The sequence below is a fragment of the Sus scrofa genome, chromosome 1, assembly GCF_054392235.1.
Source record: "Sus scrofa isolate SSC_HxYL_T2T_F1_AM1 chromosome 1, Sscrofa_HxYL_maternal_Yorkshire_Landrace_v2.0, whole genome shotgun sequence".
NCBI lineage: Eukaryota > Metazoa > Chordata > Mammalia > Artiodactyla > Suidae > Sus > Sus scrofa.
The window spans coordinates 58525900-58540247 of NC_139383.1; the positions used below are offsets into that span (position 1 = coordinate 58525900).

General features: G+C 36.5%; 1 protein-coding gene across 3 annotated transcripts in view; it reads right to left on the reverse strand.

The window, feature by feature from the left end:
- Positions 1-14348, reverse strand: part of MAP3K7 (mitogen-activated protein kinase kinase kinase 7) — a 65468-nt gene that overhangs the window by 26179 nt on the left and 24941 nt on the right. For 2 of the 3 annotated variants that reach the window (XM_021082147.2, XM_085008403.1), the window contains exons 8-11: positions 12885-13015; positions 11194-11275; positions 8095-8225; positions 7312-7441 (exon numbers count right to left, since the gene is read on the reverse strand). In XM_021082147.2, the coding sequence (XP_020937806.1) occupies positions 7312-7441; positions 8095-8225; positions 11194-11275; positions 12885-13015 (474 nt within the window). 3 annotated transcript variants of the gene reach the window in all.

Genomic DNA, 14348 nt, shown 5'->3' on the forward strand with positions numbered 1-14348 from the left:
GAGGATAAGAGTTTAATTCCTGGCCTCACTCAGTAGGTTAAGGATCTGGCATTGGCACAAGCTGCAGCGTAGGTCACAGATGGGGCTAGGATCTGGTGGTGGTGTGGTGTAGGTTGCAGCTGCCACTCTGATTTGACCCCTGGCAATAAAGGCCCTTTCAGGTTGGGTTTTTCATCCCCCCCCCCCCGTGCCCCGCAAAGGAAAGTAATTATTATTGATGAGTTCTACTGTCTAATAAGCCAGCTTTATTAGGTTAGAGTTTATTTAGATTACTAGAAAGTGATCTTGGTAGACTACGACATGGTAAAAAGAGAGTACCTAACTATTTCCTGTACTTTAGATGTCCTCCCCTGTTTAATCAGCCACAAACAGAATTTTATTGAAGGTGAGGTGCCTACACATGGCATAAGCAGGTGCAGTATAACTCAGTGGAGTTCCTTGGGTCTCAGGGTCCCTAATCTAAGGTTTACAGCTGTTAATGACACTCTCTGTGCAAAGCAGGAAGTTGCAGAGCTAGAAAAGTGCAGTTCTTTCTATCTCATGGTCTCTTCATATAGGCACTGTGCCATTTAAAATGGGGAAAAATTACACTAACAATTTACATCATACAGTTAGAGGAATGTTTACAAATATTATCTATTGGTTCTTGGGCCACATTAAAACGAACTGGCTGAAAAGGAGAAAGGATTATGCTTTTAAAACTCCAAGTTTTAATGGAAAACATTTAAGAAAGCCTATTTCCTTTTCTCAAAGTCCATTCCAATTTATTAGCTAATAATGCTCAGTAAACAAATGGATTAGAAAATTGTAGATCAAATGGTTTAAATTCTGGGCAAGAGACTTCTATGTTTACATTTACTTTGCTTAAGTAGTATACCATTATTCGATAGGACCTTCTCCACAAATGGAGAGTTAGCAAAATGTCATATTCTATTGGTAATTTGCTCTTAATTACGTGTCTTGTTTGGTAAAAAGAAGCCAGATCAATCTATACGCACTCTTTGTGAGCAGGGGAAAGTAGAAAGGAGGTTTATCCATACCAAACTTGCCAATACCTCTCCAGAGCCAGTGTCAAGGTAGGAGTAAAAAAAAAAACCTCTGGAGTTTGATCTATAGGAAGTCCTGAGGTATTTAAGGTCCATTCTGCCATGACTGAGAGACTATGAAAGCAATGGATATTGTCGTTAGCCATAGGCTGCTTGTTATTCCTCATATGAATGACGACATAGTATACAATAATGTTGAAGAGCAAACAAGAAACAAGATTTGAATTTGCTGACCTATGGCCAGGTTAGGCATTTTAGTCATTATAAAGGTGTATTTAAAAAAATTCTTTAGAGTAATGGTGTGTATTTAAAACCTTTTAAAACTTGGTTAAAGTTTTTAAAATTGCAAGAATCAACAAACACTTCAGAAAAGATACATTTGTACATTACCAATAAGTACACATCAAAATTTATGTGATGCTTAAAGGAACACTCCTATTAAAAAGGTAGTTCAGGAGTTCCCATCGTGGCGCAGTGGTTAACGAATCCGACTAGGAACCATGAGGTTGTCGGTTCCATCCCTGGCCTTGCTCAGTGGGTTAAGGATCCAGCGTTGCCGTGAGCTGTGGTGTAGGCCTGCGGCTACAGCTCCGATTAGACCCCTAGCCAGGGAACCTCCATATGCTGCGGGAGTGGCCCTTGAAAAGACAAAAAAAAAAAAAAAAAAAAAAAAAAGGTAGTTCATTCCAAGAGGTACATTATACTTGGCCAAAAGAAAGTATTATTCAAACAACTTATCCATAAGAGATAAGATAAAAAATATAGCTGATTTAAAAAAATGCTTATTATTGGGTTCCAGTCCTAACTAATACCAGTTTGGATACAACAAAGTATCCGGTAATACCACAGAACTTGTAGGAAATTAACTTGGAGGAAAAAAACTCTGGAAAGTATTAAGAAATTTGGGGAATTAAATTTCATCCTCCTTTATAATTAGAATGGCCATGTAAGACATTTGAAGTATTCAAGGGTTCTATCTTTTGTTTAATTTTAAAATATAACCTAAGAACAAATTCATGTTTGGCTTTTATGTCCACTGTTTGAATTCCAGTTCCTGCATCCTTTTATTAAAGAAAGTGAAACTGATTAGGTCAGTGTTTGAAAAAAACACTGGGGAAAAAACCAATAAGAATATTTAATAAAGTGTATTACTGAATATTATTTCCATTTGAACAACACTGTTACTCTGGCAATTAAGAGCAGAATTCAGGTTTCATAACTCCATAAGGATCCAATGTCATAAAAGAGGGTCTCCTGGCTAATGAGCTCGCTTTAATATGAACTCTAAGGAGGAGCAAGTCAGAATAACTCTAACCTCTCTAACTCAAACAAAACAGGAGAAAATGGATGTAATTTGGCGTCAGAAGATCTAGGATGGGATCCTGGCTACATGACTCTGGGATAACCACTTAACATCATCAGATCTAAGTTTTTCATCTGCAGAATGGCTATAATTTTATATGATAATCTAGTTATAAGACTGTTTCGAAGGTCAATTAAGATGATGTGCTTTAAACTACATTATAGGTATCTAACCAGGGTTTCTCAGCCTTGGCACTGCTGACATTTCAGGCTGCCTAATTTTTGGCTGTGGGAGGCTGCCTGGTACACTGGAAAATGTTTGGTAGCATCACTGACTTCTGGCCACCGTGTGCCTGTACACTCATTAGTTCTGACAATCAAAACTGTTTCCAGATGTTGCTAAATGTCCCCTGGGTGGCAAATTCACTCTGGTTGAGAACCACTGAGACCACTCTCTTTTCTCCTCTTCTTTCTCCCTCATGATCCACATACACCAACGGCTACTTCACCCACTGTATGTGAGTGTTCTTAATACTTACTCCTAAGACCTGTATTAAGATTATAATGCCATTTGCTTATGTTTTCCTGGTTCCCTCAAACATTTAAGATAATCACAGCTCAGCAATATGTTTATATGTTTAAATGCTGTCACTTCTTTAGTCTGAATATTATTCCCTTAAACTTAGTATCTTTCAGTGTGGAGGTAAAAATGATCTTAAATACTTTGCTAATTTTGAAAGCAGCCCATGACTCTCTAAATAAAATTACTATGTCTAGAATGGGTTAATGCTATTCTCTGAATGGTAATGGTGAAAATGTTGTAAAATAAACTACTTTTGATAACCGGAATAAAAATTAACTAGTCTAGAAATAAAACGGTTTTGTATAGATGAAATGGGTCCTATAAATTTCATTCTTTATATTTTATGCACACCTGTAATCCACAGATTTTTACATGTATCCTATTTTCTAGCCGCTGGAGCTCAAAAACTGTTTGTTCACTTATATAATAGGCACATATTTATTAAACACAATGTGTGAGGCACTGAGCCAGACACTGCTGATACCATCAATTGTAAATAACAAAGACATGGTCTCTATCCTCAGGTTTCAGTTTACTAGGGGAGAAAAGAACCAGTGGGCATTTAGATAAAATACAATAATACTATGTTAAAAGCACAATCACAGGCAAAGTATGGGTGCTAGAGTATTCACCTCATTACAACCATGATTGTGTAGGGGAAACTGTGTATCTCCTTATCAAAATTTCAGGGGAAGAGGTGGAGGAAAATCTAAAATGGAAGGACAAACAAATGATAATTTTGATAACATGCATTAACCAATACTGAAGGTCATGTATGCCATTTAAGTTTCTATCAAAAATGGTGATTTAATTCATCTATGAAATGATCATTCTGAGAAATAAAAGCAATTTACCAATATGAAATACAAGTACCATGTGTGAATTAGGTATTAAAAACACATAATTTGCAAGAAGATACTTCTGATAATACACAGGAATCAGAACTGACCATAATCCTTCGGCAAGACACCATGCAAAAGAGCAAATCTCATTAAGTTTTACTTCTGTTTCTGTTTTCAAGGTTAAGGCGAAATGGCATTTTGCAACTTTCTTTTCTCAACTTCGTATCTCACTTGCTACCAACAGAAAGAGGCTGGGATAGAAAGCTTAGAAGGAACCCCAAAAGTAGTAACCAAGGAAGGAAAGGAGCCAAAGACAACAAATATTTTAAAATAATTGTTTCCTCTTTCTGCTGGATGCAAAAAAGATCTAGGTTCAAATCTTCTGCTCTCTAAAGAGATGAGAGGAAGTTAGCAGAAATCTGGGCTGGTGTTCTCCCTTCCCTGAAAAGTTTACCTTACCTTCTATTTTGTCCTCAGTTTTGGAGATGTGAAGTTTTCTGCCAAGCCCACTTCAGTGTAGATAAACACAGACACTTTTTAATGTCTCCCTAATGACTGCATGCAAGGTATCTATTTTCATATTCTATCAAATTGGAGCAAGAAGCATTTTTTAAGTACCAGGGATCATTATTCCAGCTTCACAGCTATTAGACCAACTCAGGTGGTCCATGATACCTGATATGACGATCTCAGGGACATCCAGAATGTTGCCAAATGAAGCAGTTTTACGGTGGCCCCGTTTAGGCTTGGAATAGGCTGCAAAAACACATATATACAGTATACATGCAAACGACCACAAATAGTAACGCAGGAAACGATGAACAAAAACAGAATACCTTTCAAATAGTCATGTTAATAATACTTCATGCAGAATAGCATGCAGAACTATCTAACTTTTGATCCATGCTTAGAAAAGGTGTGATTAAGGAGCAAACAGCTACCAATAACAAGATGTTTCACATACTGGCTTTAATTAGCAGGGGAAAAAAAAATAGGACAAACAAAGCTGCAGGGAAATGAGAAAGCTAGATTTAGAACATGTTCATAGAAATAATCTACCTAAGTGAAACCACTGATGTGCAATGGAGGGCTAGGATGAAATTGGGAAGGAAAAGAGGAGTTAAAAAGAAACAAGCTGCCATATTTGTCTTAAACAGATATAGGAATATATGTTCAATAAGGTGTTTCTTGAAGTGTGCTATAAAGTAAAATTTGGTAATTGATAATTATTGAATCAAAGTGTAAAACGTGTATGCTTTTATAAATATTTTAACATACTCTGGTAAACTGAATATTTATTGAAGTTTCCAAAGTTTAGGGTACATTCCTGCTAAACCTGAATAGTACTGAAAGGCTGGAAGATATGAACTTTTCAAAATGAGACAATTCACAAGGGATGTTCAAATCTGTATTACATTTAGGCAGGGAGGAAAGGGTAATTTAAATGTGTGTGGTTGTCTTTAATCTAGTGAAATATTTTTCTGTAAAGAATAATTATAAACCAGTACCTGACTAAAAAATCGACACTCGCGGATATACAATTATTATTATAATATTACAGAGTACTTCCGGTTTTAGGGTAGCAATCACCATTTGGCTCCTGAAGTGTAAGGGTATGTTTCTGTGCACAGCGTTCATCTGATCCTGCACTGTGACACCTCTACTGCACACAGAAAACACTGGTGACTCATTGAGGCCAGGAAGGTTCCACAGTGGCTAGTGACCTCTATTCAACTTGATGGCTTCTGAAGAGCCATCTGTGGCAGAGACTGCTAGCCACCAGTCAATCTCTATTCTTCCCTCTTTCTTAGTAGCAGAACTCCGACTTTACTCAGTACAGCAATGCTCCCAGATAAAAGCTTACAGATCCTTCCTTTCCTTGGAGCCACAAGTAGCCATTAGACCCAATTACTGTGGCCAATGACATCTCTGTGGAAGTTGATAGGAGGGACTTCTGGGAAAAAAGCTTGGGCATATGCCCTTCCTCTAATTCCTGCTTCCTGAGGCCTGGATTGTTGGGTGTGATGCCTGGAACTGTATTCTCATTACGGAGTACAAAGAACCTTCAGGATGAAAGCCACACAACAGAGACTGTGACACAGAGACAGAAGAAACCCAATTACCTAATGATTATGGAGCCTACCTCCAGATTTATTGTGTGTGAAAAATAAAGCTGATATGTTAAAGACATTGTTATTTTAGATATTCTGATAGCTAACTGATTCGAATGCTAATTGATAAAACAAGTGGTCAAGATTAGTGAAAGACAAGCATAGTTCGGATGGTCCTCTGGACAACTTCTGAAAAGAGCTTCACACAAAGTGAAAATATTCTATTTAGAAAAAAAACCCAAAGAGACCTAAAAGAGAACAAACCTGGTTAGGTAAAAAATAAGCTAATACACTTTGAGATATACTTGTATATAGATATGTAATTAAAGACTAAAGGTTAATGCATAAGAATGCTGGGTTTATCTCTGAGGGGGACAAGTATTGGAAGACTGGTTTTTTTGTTTGTTTGTTTACATCTCCACATTTTCCACAATAGAAATGTATTTATAATCAGTTCCCCTCCATCCCTGGGGAATCAGAATTAAACCAGCATTACTAAATGAATCTGGTTAGAAAAAAAGGTTAGAAGTTTACTGAGGTAACAAAACATGTAATTATTTTTGTACTGACCAGTCTTTCCATAATTAATCATTTTAAGTACTGATAAAATGGAATATAAATGCTAGCTTTGGAGTTCCCTTTGTGGCGCAGCAGAAACGAATCCAACTAGTAGCCATAAGGATGTGGGTTCGATCCCTGGCCTTGCTCAGTGGGTTGAGGATTCAGCATTGCTGTGAGCTGTGGTGTAGGTTGCAGACGCTGCTCAGATCCCCCATTGCTGTGGCTGTGGTGTAGGCGGGCAGCTGTAGCTTGGATTCTACCCCTAGCCTGGGAACTTCCATATGTCTCGGGTGTGGCCCTAAAAAGCAAAAAAAAAAAAAAAAAAAAAAAAAAAGGTACTTTTTCAAGATCAAATAAAATTATTATGATCTTTTATTTTACAGTTAAAAAAATTAATCACAAACTTAGCTATTTTTGCCACTGAAAGGAGAAGCAGCAGCAGACAGTAAGGCCAAATTCTATTTGGATCTGGAGTATATCTTTCTGCTAATTTCAAAGCAAAATATTTGCTATTACTTGAGTTCAGCACAAAATCCTAGTAGCATTACTCAAATCCTCCAAAACATTCTGGTTTTGGTAAAATTTCAATTTCTCACTTAGATTTTCAGCTCAAGTTTCGGCTGAATTACATTTGATAAAATCTGTAATTAGGAAGGTATATCTTACAATCCTAAGTAATTTTACAAGGCATACTTTCCTTATTTGGAATTGGAGAGAAATGCATAAATTTTTGCCAGAAGCTGAGGAAACCAACTTTCTGCATTTACAAAAAGTAGGACACACACAAAAACCCCCTGACATTCCCACTACTTAAACAATTGAAACTACCAATCCCACTCTTCCTCAGACTTCAGTTTCCTTTTTACCTGTGGTTGCAGCAATCCTGGCTTCTATTTCAGACATGTCAGCACTCATCCTCTTGCCTTCGGAAGTGGGGGGCAAGCTCTCCACACTGCTCCCACGGGAAGCTCCCAAGCTTAAACGTCCAGATTCACTCTGTTAAAGAATAACAGGTTGATTTGAAATATAGAAGCTCTTTATATTTAAAAATCCGAGGCAGCTGAGAAGGAGGAAGATACCAAGTGGGATTCTTAGGGGTTCTGCTCTGAAAGAAAAGTTTTCAGGAAGAGGGAGCTGCAGGGATAAGGAAAACAAGCTGCAGATACTGGCTTTTAGGGGTCCTTTTTAGGAGATCACTAGGGTTGGGAGTGAAATGCCCCAACTATCAGCTAATCTAAAGGCCCCAGGCAAGATGAATAAAATCATCCCTTAAGATACATTAAAACCAATGATAGCAAAAACATAATAAATCTGGATAACATGAAATGATAGATTTAGAATAACTCCTTTAAGTGGGTAGCCAAGAAATCCACTTTACATTTGTAACCACCAACCATTCAAGTTAGGGATCATCATAGGAGGGAGCTGCACAGGTAGCAAAGGCAGCAATCATCAGAAGGGAAAACAATTTGACAACAAGGTAATAAATTGTAAGAGAATCTTATTATACATCACCACTCAAGTTTATCTTCAGGAACAAGATACAGGATTTGTATAGTGCAAGATGGCAAATGATTAACTTGTTAGTATAATGTTCACAACTACTGGTAAGGTTACCACATAATCTTACTTTTAAAAATAAAACAAACCTGTTGTTTTGCCTGGTTTTTCAACAATTTTGATTCTAAGCGTTTAATAGTATCGTTTGTGGCAGGAACTTGCTCCATATTCGTGTCACTTTTATTACTGGTATTTGTAGATGCAATGTCCATGAATGAGCCTAGGAAAGCAGAAACATTTATGACTATAGGTTAGGAATAATACAAATGCTTCATTCAATAAAATGTAACTTTAAATTATTTTCTAAGCTAGCAAGATACAGACAGAAATAAAATACAACTTTTCAAGCTAATGAAGATACCCAAATAAACCCATTTTAAATGAAATTTAAGGACAGCACTTTAAATTTAAGAGGGAACTAAAATGCCTAAAATTCTTCTGAGTCAAGGTTGACTTTTAAGATTCTTAGCCTGAGCTAGCAGAATGGAGTGGCAATTAATCAAGATGGGGAAAACCATGGACGAATGAGTATGAAGGGAGCTAAATTTGGAAAATGGTAATTTTGAGTTCCTATTAGATATTAAGCAAGTAGTTGGATATATAATAAGTGTCGAGTTTAGGTCTGGGGTGGAGCAAAGCATTGGCAAATACATAGTATATAAAGCCATGACTTTGGATGAAATTACCAAGGAAATGAGTTTACAAAAATAAACAAAGAGGCCAAATGCCTGAACCATGGGCACTCTGACATTGATAGGTTGGGAAAATGAGGATTAAGCAGCATAGGAAACCATAAAAACAAGTGCTCAGAGATGTAAGATGAAATCCAGGGTAGTATACTATCCTAGAGACCAACTCAAAGTGCTGAAGGAAGTAGAGAGTAATCAGCTGTGTCAAAGGCTACTGAGAATCAAAAAGCATGAGAACTGAAAATTACTCACTTAGATTTAGTACTGTGAAGATAAATGGTGACCTTGACAAGAGCAATTCTAGAGACGTAATTAATATAATATAGAAGCCTGAAAAGACTGGGCACAAGAAAGAATGGATAGAGACATGCAAATATAGACTACCCCCCGACCCTTATCTGTGGAGGTGAAGTTCCAAGACCCAGGTGGATGCCTAAAACTTTGGATAGTACCGTTTTTTTCTTATACATATATACCTACGCTAAAGTTTAATTCATAAATTAGGCACAGTAAGAGATTAACAACAGTAATTAAAAATAAAATAGAACAATTACAAGAGTGCATTGTAAAAAATGTTACAGGAATGTGGTCTCTCAAAATTACGTCTTACTGTATAGACTTAACACCTTTTCTATCTAATTAAGCACTTATCCTGCACTGTGGCTATAATGTTTGCAGTCTGAGGTGTGACAAGAAAACCAGCACAAATTTCTTTTTCCTTCTGCACAAATTCATGATGGAATTTCCTAGATCTCAGCATACAATTTTTTTTTCTTTCCTTATTAAAATCAAGACCTTTCACCTTTTCACTTAAAGGAAACACTTGAAGGCTTCTCTTTGGCATATCCGAATTGCCAGCATCACTACTCTTGCATTTTGGAGCCATTATTAAATAAGGGTCACTTGAACACAAGCACTGAGATACCACGACAGTAGATCTGACAACCACAAGGGCTACAGAGTGACCAAGAGGCAAGATATACTGGACAAAGGGGTAATTCAAGTACGAGGCAAGGCGGGGTGAGATTTCACCACACCACTCAATATGGCTGCAAGTTAAAACATATGAATTATTTAGTTCTGGAATTTTCCATTTAATATGTTCAGACTGCAGTTGACCACTGGTACCTGAAACTGCAGAAAATGAAATTAGGGACAAGTTGGGGGGTGGGGGGGACTACTGTATATATGCTCTGAGAGTGATCCCAATAGAAAGGATACAACTGATGATGCAAGAGACAGAGAAGAACTGATGAAGAGCAGAGAGGATATGATGCATAAGGATATAGGTGTGCCTTTGGCTGGTAGCTTGGATAGGTCAGCCAGGAGAACAGAAGGGAGTGCAGAGCAGAGGGGCAGATACAGGAGGGTGGGCAGATGGAGTGGGGGGCTTGTGGCAGCTATCTTCTGATTATAGAGAAAGAGCAAAGAGGATTAGCTGGGAGTGAGGAGTGGAGAGGAGGTTTTTTTTTTTTTTTTTTTTTTTTTGTTGTTGTTGTCTTTTTGCCATTTTCTTGGGCCGCTCTGCGGCATATGGAGGTTCCCAGGCTAGGGGTCAAATCAGAGCTGTAGCCACCAGCCTACACCAGAGCCACAGCAACGTGGGATCCGAGCTGTGTCTGCAACCTACACCACAGCTCACGGCAACGCCGGATCCTTAACCCACTGAGTAAGGCCAGGGATCTAACCCGCAACCTCATGGTTTCTCGTCAGATTCATTAACCACTGAGCCACGACGGGAACTCTGAGGAGGTGTTTTTAAGAGAAGCTCACGTTAGCATTCAGAGCAACTCAAAAAACTGTAATTTGGGAATAACCAGCCAAATAGTAAACTAGCTTAAAATATTTTTGAAGAGGGGGAAATGGACCAGTAAAATATTTGTCAGTAAAAACAAAATTCTAAATATGGAATAAGTAAATTCACACCTATGTGTTTCAGTTTTAATCAAATTATTGACGAAAAATACTTAAAATAGCATATCTTTTGAGAAGAACAATTTTTTTAAGTTAGAGTATTATTTTTACTATCTTTTTTGATGACTACAAACTATGGAACTGAGGAACACTGAACTATAACAGCTTTTTAGAGTCTCCATAGATTCTTCTACGAGGACCAAAAGGTAGGTAGGGTGTTCATGATAAAAAAAAAAGTTGTTTTACATATATACATATTTACAATAATTTCTGATACTATCTGATCTAGCAATATCTGTGTAAGAACTATTTTCAAATAAAGAACAACATTCACAGCAATATAATATCCAGTCTTTCTATATATGACTAAGAATTTCAAGACTTAGAAGCAGGTCTTCAGTAACTCTTTAATCTGGATACCTGCATGAAGAATGATGCACCTGGAAATTCAAATTGCAGTCAATCACATTAAATGAAGAAATTAAAATGCAAATGAAGACATCATTCATTGCTTCTTGATTATAATTTCATAGGAATAGAGATAGAACAATTTTATGTTATTACTGTTCCAATCTATCCATTTACCTGTACTGGTGGCAGAGTTGCTCTGGCCTTCATCTGAATACTGACAGGGGTATTGTAATGGCTCATCTGCTCCTGGAAAGTACTATATATAAAAAAGTAAATAACAATTTAAAATTTCTTTAATACAAATTGAATCCTGTGAAAATTAACTTGAAGAGTACATGTGAATTACTTTCTTGTTGAGATTTGAATGCAGCAAAAATGCTGCTTTATTTTCAGTAAGGCATACGCTGAATTTGTAGATACCCAAGGATTTGATTTTACATAGATGACAATGTGCTATTCTTCTGAATTTCAACTGTGATCAATGCCATGTATCTAGCTATGTATCTATTTTACACAGTCTAGATAGTCTTGAAGAAAACAGCAAGTATTTCCCTAGAGGATCCTACGAAATACAATAGTATCATTCCTCATAATTACATGAAACATATTTATGTTCTCATAGCAGTGATGTGGAATCAAACTGCTGAAATGACTTAGTCTGACAACTTAGATGGTATGTCACAGGGTAAATGTTGGAATCAATATTTTAAATATCAAAGATAGATTATGAATGTCTGTAAGAGATAAAATATTGGAAATATTTGCTGGATTAAAATGAGAATTTGGGGGGGGGGAATGGTGTTCTTCTCAAATTATACAAAGCACATATAGGCACAATTAAGATTTTAACAATTTATATAATCCAAAGTTTTAAGGTATCTGATTATGGAGACTGAGCTGCTTTCTTAGAAGTGTATCTTTAGGTCCTAGGATTCTAGACATAGCTAGTTTCCAATATTACGTTAAGCTTGAATCAGATTTGTTCAAGTGGTTTGCCTAAGTTATTTTCAATAGAATGACGTATTTAGAATAGAATTTCTATTTAGAATAGAATTTCAGTAGAATGAACTTTGGCCATTTAGGAAATCTCTTAATCTATATTTAAAGAGATTGAATGATTCTTCTACTTTGCAAGTTGTTCTGAAATTCAGACACTTTCATAAGGACATAAACTTTTTAAAGTCAAAGAACCTCTTGAGAAATTTTGTTAGTGTACCAAAAACCAGAGGCCTAAAAGTACTAAACAAAAAAGTGTTTGATTTAAAGACTAGAGAATTCTGATAATCATTTAAAACACTTCCTCTACCAAAATTCTATAGATCCTTTAAGAAAGTTTAACTTTTTAATGGCAAATGAAAAGCTGAAAATATGGAATGAAAAGTCGAAGGCTAAAAATCACTTTGGTGAATGCGTCTAGGAAGGCAGCCTCTCTACCTACTACATAAATGACTGCTTGAAAAGGATCTGTACTAAAGAAAATTTAAAATTTTGTTTAGCAAGTATTAGAGTGATAAAATACCTAAGTTCTACAGAGGCTTCAGAGATCACCTAATTCAACCTCTCTCACATTACAGATAAGGCAACAGGACTAGAAACAAACATATCTAAAAACTAAGTTAAGCAGGAAGAAAAAGAAGTCTAGAAGCCTAATCTAGCCACCTTTCCGTTATAAAGAACTAGATTTTTTTTTTTTCTCCAAAGTCACATTTCCTCTGACTATATTAGTCAGGAATACTCATTCTAATGTGGAAAATACAGAAAAGTATAAGCAAAAAAATGACAATAGCGCCCCTTTAAAATTGCATTAAAACTCAGTATATACAAAATTCCCTTAAACCCAAAGCCCCTCAAAAGAAGGATTATACCCGCATCAAGTGAGTCATTATTTTCACAATTTCCTCCATTGAAGGGCGCTGAGAAGGATCTTTAGACCAACAACGAGTCATCAGGCTCTCAATGGGCTTAGGTAAATTTTTGATCAGTGGTGGTCGAGTACCTATAATTGAAAATTAGAGGAGAGGAGAAAAGAATGTATATTTACCCAAAGAATGCTACAAGCTTTCTTTAAAAAATGTATTTCCAAAGCAATATTTATTTTACAGATCTTATGATTTAAGATTTTTTTAAAAGGAGGAATAAAAGTACATTTTTTCTGTCCTTTAGATTAACATTAAATTTTCATAAAGGGGAAGCTGCTCCTTTTGAAAAGCCAAATTGAAAGTTTTATATGCAGTACAACTTAGAGTTAATAATGTTTAATTTGTTATAGACGCTCTTTTAACAAAAAATAATGGCTTAATGTGCATCTTTTTTTTTTTTTTTTTTTTGGTCTTTTTACCTTTTCTAGGGCTGCTTCCGTGGCATATGGAGGTTCCCAGGCTAGGGGTCTAAACGCTGTTGTTGTCAGCCTACACCACAGCTACAACAACGTGGGATCCGAGCCACATCTGTGACCTACACCACAGCTCATGGCAATGCTGGATCCTTAACCTACTGAGCAAGGCCAGGGATCGAACCTGCAACCTCATGGTTCCTAGTCGGATTCGTTAACCACTGCGCCACAACGGGAACTCCAAGTGTGTGTCTTTTTAAGGTAAATAAAATGGTATTGGGATAATTATTTACTATATTTTCAGATTTATAAAAAATTTGAAAAGTGCTTGAAAAATCACCTTCCATATGTCAAAAATCATCAATTATGATGTCAAATTCACTGACCTCCAAATGGTTCCTTTGCGGGAGGCAGACCTCAGGACCACTGTGAATCAATCATTTCATTGGCTGAAAAATGCCAACTTTGGTGTAATTAACAAGGCTGTAATATCCTTAGTAAGGTCCCTAACGTAAAGAAGGCTTCAAATGCACAATGAAATCTTTATAAATTTACCAACTAACAAGTTATTTCTTCTATTCCTTGCTTCACTAACATTCAATTATTTACTGACGATTGACAGAAAAAGAAAACAAACTGTGTCCTGGGTCATGCTCTAGCATTCTCTATAATGACAAGAAAGGCAGTACAATGAAAGGTGGTACTGGAAACTGGTAAACACACTTGAGATAACTCACATGGCTGTTTGACATGTCTATGACTGACCAAAACGGTGAGGCTGATGTTTGTTTGTATCACATGTGGAATAGTGTGTTAAAATGCTATTAATCAGAATAACTGTAATCAAGTGACAGAAATTAAACAAGAGACTGATGTTGAAAGTTAGAAGAAAGTTAAGCAATTTTCCTTCATGAAGAGTTTATTCTCCCAAAGCAACTGGAAAGTAACTGGATTAATGATATATTCTAATATGAATGGTTAGTAACACTGTGAGAAA